At 44.6% G+C, this 16,365-nt stretch overlaps 2 protein-coding genes across 2 annotated transcripts; both read right to left on the reverse strand.

Moving 5' to 3' along the window:
* Window positions 1-39: 39 nt before the first annotated feature.
* LOC125022933 (hepatoma-derived growth factor-related protein 2-like) lies at window positions 40-10,895 on the reverse strand. The gene is given in 15 exon segments (XM_047609937.1): window positions 40-1,111; window positions 1,375-1,447; window positions 1,450-1,624; window positions 2,387-2,488; window positions 2,586-3,083; window positions 3,129-3,729; window positions 3,804-3,919; window positions 5,757-5,849; window positions 5,937-6,299; window positions 6,372-6,548; window positions 8,265-8,732; window positions 9,781-9,916; window positions 10,000-10,064; window positions 10,138-10,237; window positions 10,741-10,895. Coding segments are annotated over 14 exon segments (3,000 nt in total). The 5' UTR covers window positions 10,222-10,237; window positions 10,741-10,895; the 3' UTR covers window positions 40-1,062.
* A 360-nt stretch (window positions 10,896-11,255) lies between these two features.
* Window positions 11,256-16,038, reverse strand: wdr55 (WD repeat domain 55). The gene is made up of 4 exons (XM_047587313.1): window positions 15,342-16,038; window positions 14,010-14,116; window positions 13,627-13,896; window positions 11,256-12,759 (listed from the first exon to the last, which is right to left on the reverse strand). Exons 1-4 carry the CDS (start codon window positions 15,864-15,866, stop codon window positions 12,423-12,425), a joined length of 1,239 nt encoding a protein of 412 aa, XP_047443269.1. The 5' UTR covers window positions 15,867-16,038; the 3' UTR covers window positions 11,256-12,422.
* Between the last annotated feature and the right edge of the window lie 327 nt (window positions 16,039-16,365).

A 16,365-nucleotide genomic window follows, 5' to 3' on the forward strand; every position in this document is an offset into this window, starting at 1 on the left:
GGATGTGACATTTTGGCAACGGATGTGTCAGTGGTAAAAGCTTTTGAAACAGTTTAATCCAACATTTCCTCCGTGGAGGTACAGCAGAGTGTAAAAGACACTAGTGAGTCTGGAGGACGTGTGGGCGGGGCATCAATATTGTGGCTCCGCCCTCAGACTGGGGCTTCAAACTCATAAGATGGCGCCGCCCATATCCCAGTAAAGTAGCATCAGTGTCTTCTGAATCTTTAATCTTTTGAATATTACAAACTACAGTAAATTTCTGGTTCTTATCAGAGAAACAATCAGACGCCAGACTCGTTTTTTAAGGTTCATAAAACAATCTTGTTTTTGTGAAATCAGGTAAAAATCAAAAAAAAAAAAAAAAACATATTTACATGTAGTCAACAACCAACACAGGTAAAAACAGAACAAAATAAAATAATAATTAAAAAAAAAGACGTCAATAAAAAATCTCTCTGTACAAAGTTTCACAAAATTACTGAGCAGCTTTGACAGTTTAACGATGTAATGCTCCAGTTTAAATGATTAAAAGGATTTTATTTCCTATCAGCACCGATCAGGTCGACTTTAATGTTGAATATTTTACTCGTGAGTAAAGACTCAAGAGATGTTAGGTAATAAAAAAGGAAGGGTTAGCGCTGCAGTTTGACTTCAGACCTGAATCCACGGAGGAACGTGAGGACCGACCGTGTAATTAAGAAATACAGGAACAAAATAAAAAATAAAATAAAAGCATATAGGAGACACTTCTCCGGATTAATGCTGGTCGAGGTCAGTTTAAGAAGACAGCTAATGCTAATGCTAATGCTAATGCGTGGACTTGATGAAGAGGGCAGAAAAATAAAAACAAAAGTGGAAGAGATTAATAGGAGACATGATGTTCTCAACTTAAATAAAAACAACAACAACCACAAGCTGCCTGATAAAAAATAATAATAATAAAACACAGATAACTTCCGGTACATGTTCACTGCTGAGTGAGGTTAAAGGTTCTGGAAGATGCTATTGTGTGTGTTTGCGTAGTGGAGGGGTGTGGCTTCAGGTCCACACACCCACAGATTAGAGTTGGTACAGTCCAGGCAGCTTCAGTGTGTTAAGGGAGACTCCACTGCTTCAGGATACGGGGGGGAAGGGGGAGGGAGAAGGAAAATTAATACACAAATAATAAATAATAATTATAATGATAGCAGTTGGTATTGTTTAATGAAGATTAACCCTGTGGAATCTAGCCAGCTTTAAATGACAGACATAAGAACATTTCAGCCCTGTTCCCATTGGTGGAAAAATGCTTCCATCAACCAATCAGGAAGTGATGTGTCAACGGTTGCTAAGGGACACGGACAAGTTGTGGGAGTGAGGCTACATTTTTACCTTCGTCCGTCCTCGTCGTTTCCTTCACCTGTCCCACGTGTCCCTTCTCCTCCTCCTTCTCCTCCTCCTCCTCCCTCCTCAGCCTCTCCACCCTCTGCGCCTCCTCCTTCTCCTTCTCCTCCAGCAGAGAGCGGAGGAAGGCGGCGCTCACCACCTCCTCGCCCTCCCCGACCAGGAAGGCGTTCTTGAAGCGGTTGTAGAGCATGGAGGCCTTGTCCATGACGGCCTGGCTGGCCCGGTAGTATCGCATCTACACACACACACACACACACACACACGCACACACGCACACACACACACACACACACAACAACAACACCAACAACAACAACAATATTAAACAGGATGTTCACCAGCTTCTAATTTAGCTTAGTCAATTAATAAACATTAAAAAATATATAATTTAATGATATAATTTTAATAATTCTGATTTTAAAGTTTCTTTAAAATATTATTATTACTTTTATGTTAATGTTTATATATATATATTGATACATTATTGTTTAAGGAATTATTGATAGGAATGTTATTTATTTATTTTTTGTAGTTTTACACCTGCACACTCTCCAAAGATTAAATTATCTAAATGATCAGTTCAAATCATCACAATAAAGTTTTAAAAATTAAAAGTGAAATATATATTTTTTCTCTAAATAAATAAATATAAATACAAGCAATGAACTAAAATTCATGATGTAATATAATTTAAATTGATAATTTGGTTAAGAATTTGTAATCATGTTTAAAATATTATTAACATGATAAAACATCCACTGGCTTTTTATTTATTTTTTATTAATTAATATAAATTAAATAAATATACAATATGATTTATTATTTTAAATATTGTTCACAAAAATACAACTATATTTTTGCATGTTTATATATTGTGATTCATTTGTACTTATACTAATCAGAGAATTAAACAATAATAATTATTTTAAATAAGTTAAAGACAAATAGAGATCAATGTTAAAGTAAATGTTTTTTTGCTGATGATACTGTCTCGTACCTTTCTGAGGGTGGCGATGAGCTCGCTGTGTTTCTGGACGTGTTGAGACGTCACATAAACCAGACTGAGCTGGTCCAACGCTGCCAGACACCTGCTGACGTCCTGCACAGAGACACAGAGACACAGGGACACAGGGACATTGTCCTTCAGCACTTGTCTTTAACCAGTAGGGGGCAGAATAAGGACTCCAGCTCCTCACCGGGTTGTCTGACTTCAGAGAGATGCGGATGTCTCCGTGGATCCGGTGCAGAGTCGAATCCGTCAGCGTCAGGTTGGAGTTCTTCTTCTGCTTCTGAGATTTTTCTTCTTCTCTGGTCGTCCCTCGTTCTTCTTCGGTGGTGGCCGGTGTTTTCTTTTCTGCCTTCGCCTGCGTTTTCTCGTCTTTCTTCTCCCGCCATTGAGAATTCTCACCCTTCAGTTCTTCTTGTCTTGTCTTCTTCTTCTGTGGTTCCTCCTCTTCCTTCTTCTTCATCTTCTTCTTCTCTTCCTCCTCTTCCTCACTCACACTCTTGTCTTTTCTTCTCCTCACCTTCTCATCTTCAGACTTCTCTTCAGGGTTCCCTTTCTTTCCTTCCTCCAGACTCTTCTTCTTCTCTGCTTTTTTATCCTCGTCTTTCTTCTTCTTCTCTTCCACCTTTTTGTCCTCGTCTTTCTTCTTCTTCTCTTCTACCTTTTTATCCTGCTCTTTCTTCTTCTTCTTCTCTTCTACCTTTTTATCCTCCTCTTTCTTCTTCTCTTCTACCTTTTTGTCCTCATCTTTCTTCTTCTCTTCCACCTTTTTGTCCTCATCTTTTTTCTTCTTCTCTTCCACCTTTTTGTCCTCATCTTTCTTCTTCTTTTCTTCTACCTTTTTATCCTCTTCTTTCTTCTTCTTCTCTTCTACCTTTTTATCCTCCTCTTTCTTCTTCTCTTCCACCTTTTTGTCCTCCTCTTTCTTCTTCTTCTCTTCCAGCGCTGCCACCGTCATGGTCGTGGCTCCTCCCATCATCATGGTCTTGACCAGGACCTTTGGGCCTCGTCCCGCCGTCGCCTTCACAATCTTTCCAATGATTTTTCTCTCGTCTTTCTGCTGCTTCGTTTCGTCGCTCTTCTCTTCTTCTTCTTCTTCTTTCTTTTCTTTCTCAACCTTCGTCTCCTCAGACTTGGTGTCTTTCGTCCTCTGGCTGGACACGCCCCTCTCCTTCTCCTCCTCCTCCTCCTTCTTCTCCTCCGTCGTTTTCTCTGCGCTGACTCTCACACTCGTTTTCCTGACGACCTTGTTCGTTAATTCCTTCCTGTTCTTCTTCTTCTCTGCTGATGATGTCGTCATGTTTTTCTTCTTCTTCTCTCTGTCCGTGGTTTTCCTGAGGAAACCAGGAAGTGAACATTAGATCCCAGACAGACGCTGGCTGAAGTGAAGTTGTGTGGTTTCTCTTACTGGGAGCTCTTGGTCTGGACCTCCCTCCTCCTCCTCCTCACCGGCCTCCCGTCCTTCAGCAGACCCCTCAGGGACCTCAACACACTCTCCCTCTTAGCCGCTAGGTGGCGCTGCCGCTGAAGTACAAGAGGACATTTATTTAGATTAGGACCCACGATAATGTAGCATGTAGCATGTAGCATTCCTTCTAATGGTCCATAGAGACCAGACAGAGACCAGATAGAGACCAGGGTCCATAGAGACCAGGGTCCATAGAGACCAGACAGAGACCAGGGCCCATAGAGCCAGATAGAGTCCAAAAGAAACAGATAGAGACCAGGGATCCATAGAGAAGCCAGGGACCAATAGACGACAAACCAGATAGAGACCAGATAGAGACCAGGGTCCATAGAGAACAGGGTCTATAGAGACCAGATAGAGACCAGGGTCCATAGAGACCAGATAGAGACCAGGGCCCATAGAGACCCTTGTCCATAGAGACCAGATAGAGACCAGATAGAGACCAAGGCCCATAGAGTCCAGGGTCCATAGAGACCAGATAGAAACCAGGTTCCATAGAGACCAGATAGAGACCAGATAGAGACCAGACAGAGACCAGATAGAGACCAGATAGAGACCAAGGTCCATAGAGACCAGGGTCCATAGAGACCAGATAGAGACCAGATAGAGACCAGATAGAGACCAGGGTCCATAGAGACCAGATAGAGACCAGATAGAGACCAGATAGAGACCAGACAGAGACCAGGGTCCATAGAGACCAGACAGAGACCAGATAGAGACCAGGGTCCATAGAGACCAGGGTCCATAGAGACCAGATAGAGACCAGATAGAGACCAGGGTCCATAGAGAACAGGGTCCATAGAGACCAGATAGAGACCAGGGTCCATAGAGACCAGATAGAGACCAGGGCCCATAGAGACCCTTGTCCATAGAGACCAGATAGAGACCAGGGCCCATAGAGACCAGATAGAGACCAGATAGAGACCAGGGCCCATAGAGACCAGATAGAGACCAGGGCCCATAGAGTCCAGGGTCCATAGAGACCAGATAGAGACCAGCTAGAGACCAGGGCCCATAGAGACCAGATAGAGACCAGGGCCCATAGAGTCCAGATAGAGACCAGATAGAGACCAGGGCCCATAGAGACCAGGGTCCATAGAGACCAGATAGAGACCAGGGCCCATAGAGACCAGATAGAGACCAGATAGAGACCAGATAGAGACCAGATAGAGACCAGATAGAGACCAGACAGAGACCAGACAGAGACCAGACAGAGACCAGGGTCCATAGAGACCAGATAGAGACCAGGGTCCATAGAGACCAGGGTCCATAGAGACCAGATAGAGACCAGGGTCCATAGAGACCAGATAGAGACCAGGGTCCATAGAGACCAGGGTCCATAGAGACCAGATAGAGACCAGATAGAGACCAGGGTCCATAGAGACCAGATAGAGACCAGGGTCCATAGAGACCAGATAGAGACCAGGGCCCATAGAGACCCTTGTCCATAGAGACCAGATAGAGACCAGATAGAGACCAGGGCCCATAGAGACCAGGGTCCATAGAGACCAGATAGAGACCAGATAGAGACCAGGGTCCATAGAGACCAGATAGAGACCAGGGCCCATAGAGACCCTTGTCCATAGAGACCCTTGTCCATAGAGACCAGATAGAGACCAGGGCCCATAGAGTCCAGGGTCCATAGAGACCAGATAGAGACCAGATAGAGACCAGGGCCCATAGAGACCCTTGTCCATAGAGACCAGATAGAGACCAGGGCCCATAGAGACCAGATAGAGACCAGGGTCCATAGAGACCAGATAGAGACCAGGGCCCATAGAGTCCAGGGTCCATAGAGACCAGATAGAGACCAGGGCCCATAGAGACCAGATAGAGACCAGATAGAGACCAGGGCCCATAGAGTCCAGGGTCCATAGAGACCAGGGTTCTTACCTCGTCGTCCTCCTTCTCCGTTGTCTTCTTTTCCGTCTCTTTCTTTTCTCCTCTTTTCTTCTTCTTCTTCTCCTCCTCTTCCTCCTCCTCCCCCCTCTTCCTCTTCTTCTCCTCTCTCCTCACATCTTTCCTTCCTTCCACTGCATCCGTCCTTGTCCTCATCCTCTTCTCCTCCTCCTTCTCCTCTTTCTTCCTCTTTGTTCCCTGGCTCTCTTCTTCTTCTTCTTCTTCTTCTTCTTCTTCTTCTCTCGTTTCATTCCTTCTTTCCACTCTATCCTTCCTCGTCTTCTCCTCTTTCTTTCCTTCATCGTCCTCTCGTCTTTTCCTCTTCACGTCCTCCACCTTCTGTTCTTCCTTCTCGTCCCTCCTCGTCTTTACTTCCTCCGTCTTCCTTTTGGATACTCGTCTCTCTGCGGTCGTCTTTTCTTCTGATGCATCCTCTCTTTTCTCCTCCTTCTGTTCTTCTTTCTCTTCCTTTCTCGTCTTTATTTCCTCTGTCTTTCTCTTGGACACTCGTCTCTCTGTTGTCGTCTCCTCCTCGATCTGAAAACAACCAGAACCGGTCAGATCCTCAGTGACCGTCTCCTCCACCAGATCCACCATCAGTGTCTTTACCTTCTCATCTGCTGGTCTGCCCCTGGTCCTGGTCCTGGTCCTGGTCCTGGTCTTGGTCTTGGTCTTGGTCTTGGTCGGACTCGTGTCTCCAGAGGTTGAACCGTCCTCTTTTTCTGCAGCTTTATTGACAGCTGTCGTCTTTTTGTCTGGAGTCTCTAAGGTTTTGTTTGTTTCCGTCTGTGGAGACATAAAAACATCCACTTGTGTCACAGACTGTAAATAAACATGGAGGTTCTACAGGTTCTATGAACCACAGACGTATCCACATCATGTTCTACACCAGCTGTTCTCGAAGTGTGAGACACGCCTCCCCTGGTGGACGCCAGAGGACGTCAGCACTCAGAATCTTTTCCCTATTTAAAGAAGCCAGATAGATGTTCTGTAATTTTCTGAACATGAATATTAAGCACAATAACCAGTTTAAATTAATGTACTGAAAATTTAAAATTTTGTCCCACAACCCTCCCCCAGGATTGAAGTTTGGCCCTCCACTGGGAAGAATTTGGGCACCCCCGATTTAAAGTTTGTCTTTTCATGTATTGGCTCAAAATTGGACTTTTACCATACTATTTGACTTATACTAGATACTGTTAGCAGGGAGGCTAGGAGAAGCTACTATAAGTTAGAAGACTAGGAAGCTAGGAGAAGATACTATTAGCAGGGAGGCTAGGAGAAGCTACTATTAGCTGGGAGGCTAGGAGAAGCTACTATTAGCTGGAAAGCTAGGAAGCTAGAAGAAGCTACTATTAGTTATAAGGCTAGGAAGTCAGGAGAAGATACTATTAGCAGGGAGGCTAGGAGAAGCTACTGTTAGCTGGGAGGCTAGGAGAAGCTACTATAAGGTAGAAGACTAGGAAGCTAGGAGAAGATACTACTAGCTGGGAGGCAGGGAAGATAGGAGATGTTACTATTAGCTGGGAGGCTAGGAAGCTAGGAGAAGCTACTATTAGCTGGGAGGCTAGGAAGCCTGGAGAAGCTACTATTAGTTAGAAGGCTAGGAAGCTAGGAGAAGCTACTATTGGTTAGAAGGCTAGGAAGCTAGGAGAAGATACTATTATCGCGAAGGCTAGGGGACGCTACTCATAGCAGGGAGGTTAGAAAGCTAGGAGAAGATACCATTAGCTGGGAGGCTAGGAAGGCTGTAGCCTCTCCTTAGCAGGAGACAGAAACCTGAATGGTGCCACCTGTTGTTTGGGTGAAGTTGTTACAGAGTGAACCAAAAGTTTGTCCTTTCATGTATTGGTCCTGATGATGCATAAAGAGCGTAATGGCTCAAAATTCGACTTTCTGAATGCAGTCTGAATGTAATAAGTGACGGGAACATGTCATTGTCCTCCTCCTCCACACTAGGTGGCGATATGTGTCCTTTCGGTGAGTTAACACGGCTCCCTTAATGGTTGACCTATTACGTCATGTAATAAACAACTGGAGTCGTTCATGTGTCAGACCAGCATTTAAACAACAGATGGATAATAGATCAGCTTTTTAATGTGTGCGCTACTTCTGGTGCAGCTAGATGGTGCTATCTATCAGGTGATTCTTCTACTACTCTGCTGTATTTCTTCTTCTTCTACAACCACCTTTCTTGGATGTTTTTGTTCCAGGGTCATACGCCAGAGCAGTGGTTGAGGAGCATGCTCACACAAATGATCCAGTTTAAGCCCGACTAAGATGTATACATCCCAGAGACAATCGTGTTTACGTGCACTTGTCCAATTAAAGTCATACTAAGGCAATAATTCATTTTTTCACGTGCATGTAAATGTACTGACTGTTATTTGCAAAGAGGTGCTAGTTAACACCAGTATGCTATCGCGTTCTCTTAGGTGGAGGCTCACTATCCCGTACTTTAAAAAACCATTGGTCTCCACAAAGCCAGAAAAGTGTCACTACCTCTTTTTCATTCTCTGTAGCTTTACTCGTTTCCTCCACTGAGGATGAAACGCCTCTCGCTGACCTTCTGCTTCTCGTTGTGGTCGTAGCATCAGGCTCTGGAGCCGGAGTCTCACTGGAGTCAGCAGTTTTCTCTGGAGCCGACCTAGAAGCTCTGGTAGAGGTTTTAACAGAGGTTTCCTTTTCAGGTGTAGCTTTGGGCGGATTACGTCTGCCAGGCTCAGGTTTACTCGGGGTGGAGGCAGCGATAAGTTTGTCTTTTTGAGCTCTAGGTTCTAAAGTTGGTTTAGCACGTGTAGCTCTAGGTGTAGGAGTGGGTTTAGCAGGTGTAGAAGTTAGCTTAGCAGGTGTAGTTCTAGGGGTAGAAGTTGGTTTAGCATGTGTAGAAGTTGGTTTAGCAGGTGAAGCTCTAGGGGTAGAAGTTGGTTTAGCAGGTGTGGAAGTCTGGGTGTTGGCCTTTCCCAGGACCTGAGGAGACAACAGAACAAAGAGTTGAAGGCGGTTTTGTGACTGGTCCTCATGGTAGTAGTCTGTTTAATCTTTAGTATTTCTGGCTGCTTTTCCATCTCCACAATCTTCAAATTGGTTGTTTTGGATCAATAAAGAATTAAGAAGGTTAACTGAGGAGGTTTGGAGACACTGACATTTGTACGACTCGTCTTTGGTGAACTTTCGGCAAAGGTTTCAGTCGTCGTCGCTTGAAAGTGAAGCAGGAAATAACTTTTCATACCAGCGGGTGGCAGTAGTCATCATTCAAAAGGGTAAACAGAAAGAGGTAGTATCAGCTGGGAGGCTAGGAGAAGAATCTATCAGCAGGGAGGCTAGAAAGCTAGGAGAAGATACCATTAGCTGGGAGGCTAGGAGAAGCTACTATTAGCTGCGAGGTGAGGAGAAGATCCTATTAGCAGCAAGGCTAGGGGACGCTACTATTCCCAGGGAGGCTTGAAAGCTAGAAGACGATACCATTAGCTGGGAGGCTAGGAGAAGATACCATTAGCTGGGAGGCTAGGAGAAGCTACAATTAGCTGGGAGGCTAGGAGAAGCTACTATTAGCAGGGAGGCTAGGAGACGCTACTATCAGCTGGGAGGCTAGGAGAAGAAACTATGAGAAGGGAGGCTAGTGGCCGCCACTATTAGCTAGGAGGCTTGAAAGCTAGAAGAAGATACCATTAGCTGGGAGGCTAGGAGAAGCTTCTATTAGCTGGGAGGCTAGGGGACGCTACTATTAGCGGGGAGGCTAGGAGACGCTACTATTAGCAGGGAGGCTAGGAGACGCTACTATTAGCAGGGAGGCTAGGAGAAGCTACTATTAGCAGGGAGGCTAGGAAGGATGTAATCACTTCAGGCAGTAGAAATAAAATTTAACCCGAGTGGCGCCGCCTAGTGTTTGGGGGGAGTTGTTGCAGAGTGAGCCACAGTGACGAGGTACAAGTAGGTGTAGGCTACGTCATCTATGTCCGTAGAACCTTGTTGGAGCCTTTAGAGGTAAAACGCAGTCACAGAGGAAAGGACTCACTTTGAGTTTGCTGCCGACTCCGGGCGTGTTCTGGATCTCCCACATTCCCTCAGAGAAGCCCTTGATCCGGACGCCGCTGCCGTACTTCATCTTGTTGCCAACGAAAGGGACGACGTTCTCGGGCGGGACGTGGCCACTGAGGAAGAGGAGGAAGAGTTTAATTGGGACACGTTGGATCGTTGCTGCTGATGAAAACACCCGAGGGTCCAGCGTACTCACATCTGATGGGTCCCGAAGAAGTAGACGGGGACTCGCTTCTTGTAGCCGTCCTCTGATTTACAGACCTGGAAACAGAAAAGACAGGTCACTTCATTTCATTCATGATATATTTTGTGTTTCTTTATAAAAGGTGCGTACCCTGGCCGGCCAGTGAGGGTAGCCCTTCATCTTGGCGAAGACGAGGTCTCCGGGTTTGAAGTGGTCGCCTTCTTTCCCCGGCATCGTGCCTCTTCGAGAGCTGAGGACGGACGTGACAAACACTTCTGTTATTATTATTATTGGTGTATTATTGAATACTGAGTGAGATTCAGGTGCTGTTTGTGTAAACTGGATTCAGACTCAGCGCAACGTGTTTCTAATGAATTAATTACAGTAAATAATTAATTTCTACTCCCAATACTGGCAATATACGATAAAGAGGATTTAAACCGGCCTCAATTAAGTCGTATGAGTTAATAATTGCTCGTTGCCATGGCAACCGCTCGTAATTAAATTAATGAAAGCCTGTATTTCGCTTCTGTGATTTTTTAAAAGCAGCCGAATCGACAGATGTCGCATCTTTTCCACCTCTTTCCACATTAATTTGTGGTTTCCAGCGACGCAACTCGTTTCATTGTTTACATATAGCACAGCAGGCTAGCACTGGAGCTAACCCGAGCTAGCCAACCGTCTGCTCCTGCTACAACGGGTGAAACTCAAACGGGAGCGCCGTCTTGTTTTATTTATTGGAAACGTACTTACCTGGACACTGACACGAAACTAGCTGGGGAAAAAAAGTAGATAGACGCCTTTGTATATCGGGGAGGATGCTGGTTTCTAAGCTACGACCTCCAGCTCGCCGCCATGTTGGCCCTGATGCTCGTATCACGTGACCGTAACAGATTTCCCGCTTGCCTTCGGGACTGTACCAACCGGACAGGGGGCAGGACTGTACCATGTCTTGTCTTACAACGCAGGCAAATCTAAGTAGACTATTCAAAACAGATTCAAATAGATGCAAATTTGTCAAATAAAAAAAATAAAGACTCTTTTATGTTGCATTTAAATATTTTAAGGTCAACTAAACTTATATACTTTAAAATGACGAGTATTGTGTAATTTAAATGGTTTAAAGATAAAAGTAAAGAAGATGTGTAAATGTGTAAGAGGAAAATGTAATATATAATAATAATTTGTTATGTTTCGAAAACCTCATTAATACACATCCTTTCTCATTGTAGTTAGTTTTGTGTTGAGTAAATGTAAGCCCCAAAAAGTGTTTTTTAACACTTTTAATAAGTGTAATTACAAGAAATACTTCCAGCACATTTCCAGCACATGAACCCAGAATTCAGTGGATAAACTTTATCTGGATTAAAGGCAGAAACATATCGCCTAATATTTCATGTTAACACATTACATATTGGTTTATTGTTATTACAATATATTACAAACTTCCAAATTATCTTTGAAAAAAAATGTAAACAAAAGTTTTAATGTGGCAGTAGTCAGTAAGTCATCATTCAAACAGGCCTAAAGGGAGGGCTCTTCGTCGAGAGGCTAGCTACCAGTATCTTCACCTTCCCCTAGCTTCCCAGTTTATAGTAGCTTCTCCCAGTTAATAGAATAATATGCTATTAGCTAGGAGCCTAGGAGAAGATACTATAACCTGTGAGGCTAGCTAAAAGTGTTTTCCCCGTCTTCTAGCTTCCCAGCTAAGAGTATCTTAATAGCAGCTTCCTATAGCCTCCCAACTATCAGTACCTTCTTCCAGTTAATAGGAGAAGATGCTAGCTATCAGGCTAAGAAGGTAGGGGAATCAACTATTAGCTGGGAGACTAGCAAATATTATGCTAGCTCAAAGTAAGTTCACCTTCTCCTATCTTCCTAGCCTCCCAGTTAACAGTAGCTTCTCCCAGTTATTAGCAGAAGATACTATTAGTTATAAGGCTCTGAAGCTAGGAGAAGATACTATATACTGGGAGGCTAGCTAATAGTATTTTGCCCGTCTCCTAGCTTCCTAGTCTCCCAGCTAATAGTATCTTCAAAATCGCCTACATTCCAGGCCTCCCAGCTAAGAGTATCTTCTATTAGCTTTTTGGCTTCCTAGCCTCCCAGCTAATAGTATGTTTATTAGCTTCTTAGCTTTCCAGCTAATAGCATCTTCTCCTAGTTAAACAATTTCAGACTGAAGACTATTTTGGTTTCTTACGCCAACGAACATGAGAATATTTTTGAGGAATTCAGCGGTGGCTCCACCAAACACTAACGTCCGTTAGGTAATTCTGGTGGTTTGCTTCACGGTGTAGGACCTCCAGTATCAGGGATCTAGTATCGGCTAACGTGGACCACAGCACCATCCATGCTAGCGTACGTTCTCCAGACACGTTGAGGCACTTTGGGTGGATCCATTCATTCATAAGGTCCAAACAGGACCAAGATTTTTAATCACTGCCACTATCACTGTCACTATCCTCCTCCTCTTCCTCCTCTTCCTCCTCCTCCTTCTTCTCCGTTTCCTCAACAAGTCCTGAGAAGAAGTCGTTGTCGCCGTGGGCCTTCTTGGTTAGGGACTTCAAGCGGCCATCTTTCTTCTTCCTCTTGCGGTATTCAGTGACGGTTGTCTTGGGTAAACCAGAAATGTCCCAGAACTTGATGAGCTCGTCGTGGGCACAGCTGACCAGGAAGCGGGAGTCCCAGGACTTGGCGAGTTCCTCGATGGGTTCACCAACGTGTTGACCGATGCAGCCGATGACCCGGTTGGGAAGGAGGTTGATGGCTCTGGTGGTGGACATGCAGGACATTGCACATTAGTCACTCACAAGCAGCGATATGGGCTAACGATAAAAGTGATAACAAATATTAGAATCCCAAATTTTGACTCAATCTGTCACTACATTCTTTTATAGTTTTTTTTGTATATATTCTGTAGTCCATCTCCCTCAAAGTGGTGTGAATTTAAGAGAATTATGGGATATCATTTGACTTTACGAGATACAGCTCATTCGCAAAACACCTTTCAATGGAAACACGTAAAATTTAAGGAATATTGCTTTTATTTATTGTGTCTTATTGATGAGGAGCCTTGTTTAGCAACAAGCTGCTGAGATAGTGCGATCCATTTGTCCTTGGAAGTCGGATAATGTAAGCTAATGTTGAGTTAACAACAGCTAAAAACAATAGCCTGGTAAAACCAAAACACCATGGCCAGACACCATCGTGGCAAACTGCTGCTTAGAATTAGTGCAACTTAAATAGCCTAAACTGAGTTTAACATTCAAGCAATAATATCAGTTAAAACTTTTATTTCACTTTGCACTCAAAAAAATGTATATAGTGATGACACCCAGGTTCCACCAAGTTATATTTGGACAAGACAAGCACATTGGTGGAGGCGGCCATCTTGTTTTCTGATTTCTGTAACTCCGAGGTAAATGGAACATGGCAAGAGATCTCTGTCTTCTTCTACTTGTTATTCTACTCATTAGCCATAAGTAAGCTACAGTGTAGTGTTTTGTATTTTTTAATAAAGTTTATTTAGAAAAAGAAAAGGTGAGCTACGTCTGTGCCTACGTCATCAACTTGCGTTTACTACTTCCTACTCGCAAACTGAATTAAAGAGAGGCCAGAGGGGAAACCCCAACTCACCGGATGTACCCGTCCATGGAAGCGGTGCACATGATGCTGTCGGTGATGGGGAGGATGCAGTCCACCGACTCGGCCTTGACGGCGAAGCGGTCGCTAGTGGCTCCGAAGCCGTTCCAGTTGAAGATGTAGATGGTTCCTTCGCTGGAGCCGCAGACCACCTTCTTACCGCGCTTCATCACGGCCACCGAGGTCAGGTCGCCACTCTGGTACTCGGACAGCAGCTCGAACCGCCGCCTCTTGATGTTGAAGACGCCCATGGTGCCATCGCCACTGTCGGACATTACAACACGTCTCAATGGAGTGTAAGTTTACAACTTGTCTCAACTGTAACATTATTTATCTGGATGTGTTGAGTACATTTGGTTCTGGAGGAGTCAACTAACCTGGCGGTGAGTAGGATCCTCTTGGCGCTATCTACGGTGATGTCACTGATGTAATCTTCATGGTGTTTCATGTCCATGATGGCCGACCCCTTTCTCATGTCCCACACCTTCAGAGAGCAACAGACAACGAGATGGTTACTGATCGGATCCAGCTCAGATCCTCCATGGACCAGTCTGTACTCATAGGGAACTAGTTTGAACCATAGACCGTATATAAATATGGACTAAACAAGTCTCCTCCATAGACCGTATATAAATATGTGTAATACTCTGATAAATATCAGTAGTATTTCTTTTATTTTTTCTCATTGAGGATGGGATGTTAAAATGTATAATTAATTTGTGTTTGTGTGTCCCTTTAAGAAAAGTTGAGGAGTAATTCTTGTTATATTATACGTGAGTTCATGACCTTGGAGGTGACGCACTTCCGGGTAGAGAGAAAAAGAGAGAGAGAGAAGAGGGAACAACGGCTAGCGATTAGCACTGGACTGTGTGTGTATCGAGTGACGTGTTGAGAGTGCGTGAGTTGGACTTTTCGCTGCAATTTAGGGTTTTGTGTTTGGTGAACACGAAGCAAGTTGATTAAGTTAGCTAGCAGGAGCTAGGCTAGACCCACAGTCATCTTTAGCTAGCAGGAGCTAGGCTAGACCCACAGTCATCTTTAGCTAGCAGGAGCTAGGCTAGCCCCACAGTCATCGTTAGCTAGCAGGAGCTAGGCTATCCCCACGGTCATCCACTCGGCGCGTTCTACAACTGGTCACAGCCTGAGCTGAATGAAAACGAACACGCACCCTACACCACTTTATACCCTAACTAAATATAAATATCCACATCATAGTTCAAATCTGGTACTGCATTGTTTATGTGATAACATTAAATTTATCCATTTGTGCAATGCGACACTTATGCGTATTCGCGTTGTCTAACTGCAAGTCGAATGAAAACAAACATGGTTGAATTTTCACGAACATGTATTTGACCGGAAGCGTTGGATCCTAGGGGTGAGCATATCTGGTACCGACACTTTCACGACGAGGGAGCGATGGTGTGGTCCTGCTGACTTCACCGACACGGGAGGTACTGTCATAAAAGTTTCCTTCATGGGCACTAACTGAGTGCTAAGTCTATCACTACCGTGTTTCTAGTTTTATTTCATTTCTTCTCTTTCCTTAAAGAAAGGTGACAGCGCTTTCTCCTGCATATCTTTAATACACGTCCTAAAATTGATATTCTGACTAACATGGAGGAGGTGGAGTTTATGACTCCTCACTTTAAAGGAGCTGTGGCTGCATCCATCTTTTTATACAGTCTATGCACCAGACCTGTCCAGACCTTCAGGGTTCCTCCATCATCTCCGGTGGCCAGGATGTTCTCGTCCACCAGTAACAGGCTATTGATGGGGCTCTGGTGAGCACCCCGGATCCGTGTGACCATCTGTCCCCGCTCCATGTCCAGCTGATGGACGGCCTTGTCCCGGGACACGCTGTACAGCTTTAGCCCGTCCGCCGAGATGCGAACCTGGCGACAGGATTTAAGGTGATGCCCAGACGACCACAGCTCCCGGTTCTCGCCCTCCGTGCACGAGTAGGAGAAGGCGTACACGTCCCCGTCCACGTCCCCGCAAACTAGCATGTCCCTGGTGGGGTGCAGAGCCACCGTGTTAGCGATAGCCTCCAGCCGGATGTCCTCAGGGGTCTCCCGGACCCTTGGACCTGCCGGCTCGGAATCCTCCTCATCCGGGTCAGAGTCTGGCTCCGGGGCCCCTGGTTCCGACTCGGGTGTTTCGGGGTCTCTGCTTGTTTCTGGGGGTTCTGTCTCTGTAGACGGAACCTCAACGTGGTCTAAGGAGGCCGCCATGTTCCTGTCTTCTTCTCTCTTCTTCTCCTCATACCAGGAACCCTTCAGAACCCATGTCCTACCGCCCCTACTGGACAGTCATGAGTAAAATAAAAATGACGAAAAAAGAGTTTGGTACAATTACGGAAATAAACTAAAATAATAACATGCTTTCACTTTGATAGTTTACTAAGGAGGAACCTTTGACCTTTTCCCCTGGTGGTCAGAACCTGCTGTCATCTATTTATAATCAGAGTCAAGAACAGAAAGAAACACCACCACATGGAGAAGGAAGGAAGGAAGGAAGGAAAGAGGAAGAGAGGGAGAGGATGATGGAAAGAAGGAATGTTTTTTATCTAAAATGTGTTCTATTTATCATCATTTCATCTTTTATTCTGCCTTGAAAATATACGGTTTGTGAATTTCTCATAGAAATGAATAAAGTATCTATCTATCTATCTATCTATCTATCTATCTATCTATCTATCTATCTATCTATCTATCTATCTATCTATCTATC

This window comes from Mugil cephalus, chromosome 1 (assembly GCF_022458985.1).
Source record: "Mugil cephalus isolate CIBA_MC_2020 chromosome 1, CIBA_Mcephalus_1.1, whole genome shotgun sequence".
In the NCBI taxonomy this organism is placed as follows: Eukaryota; Metazoa; Chordata; class Actinopteri; order Mugiliformes; family Mugilidae; genus Mugil; species Mugil cephalus.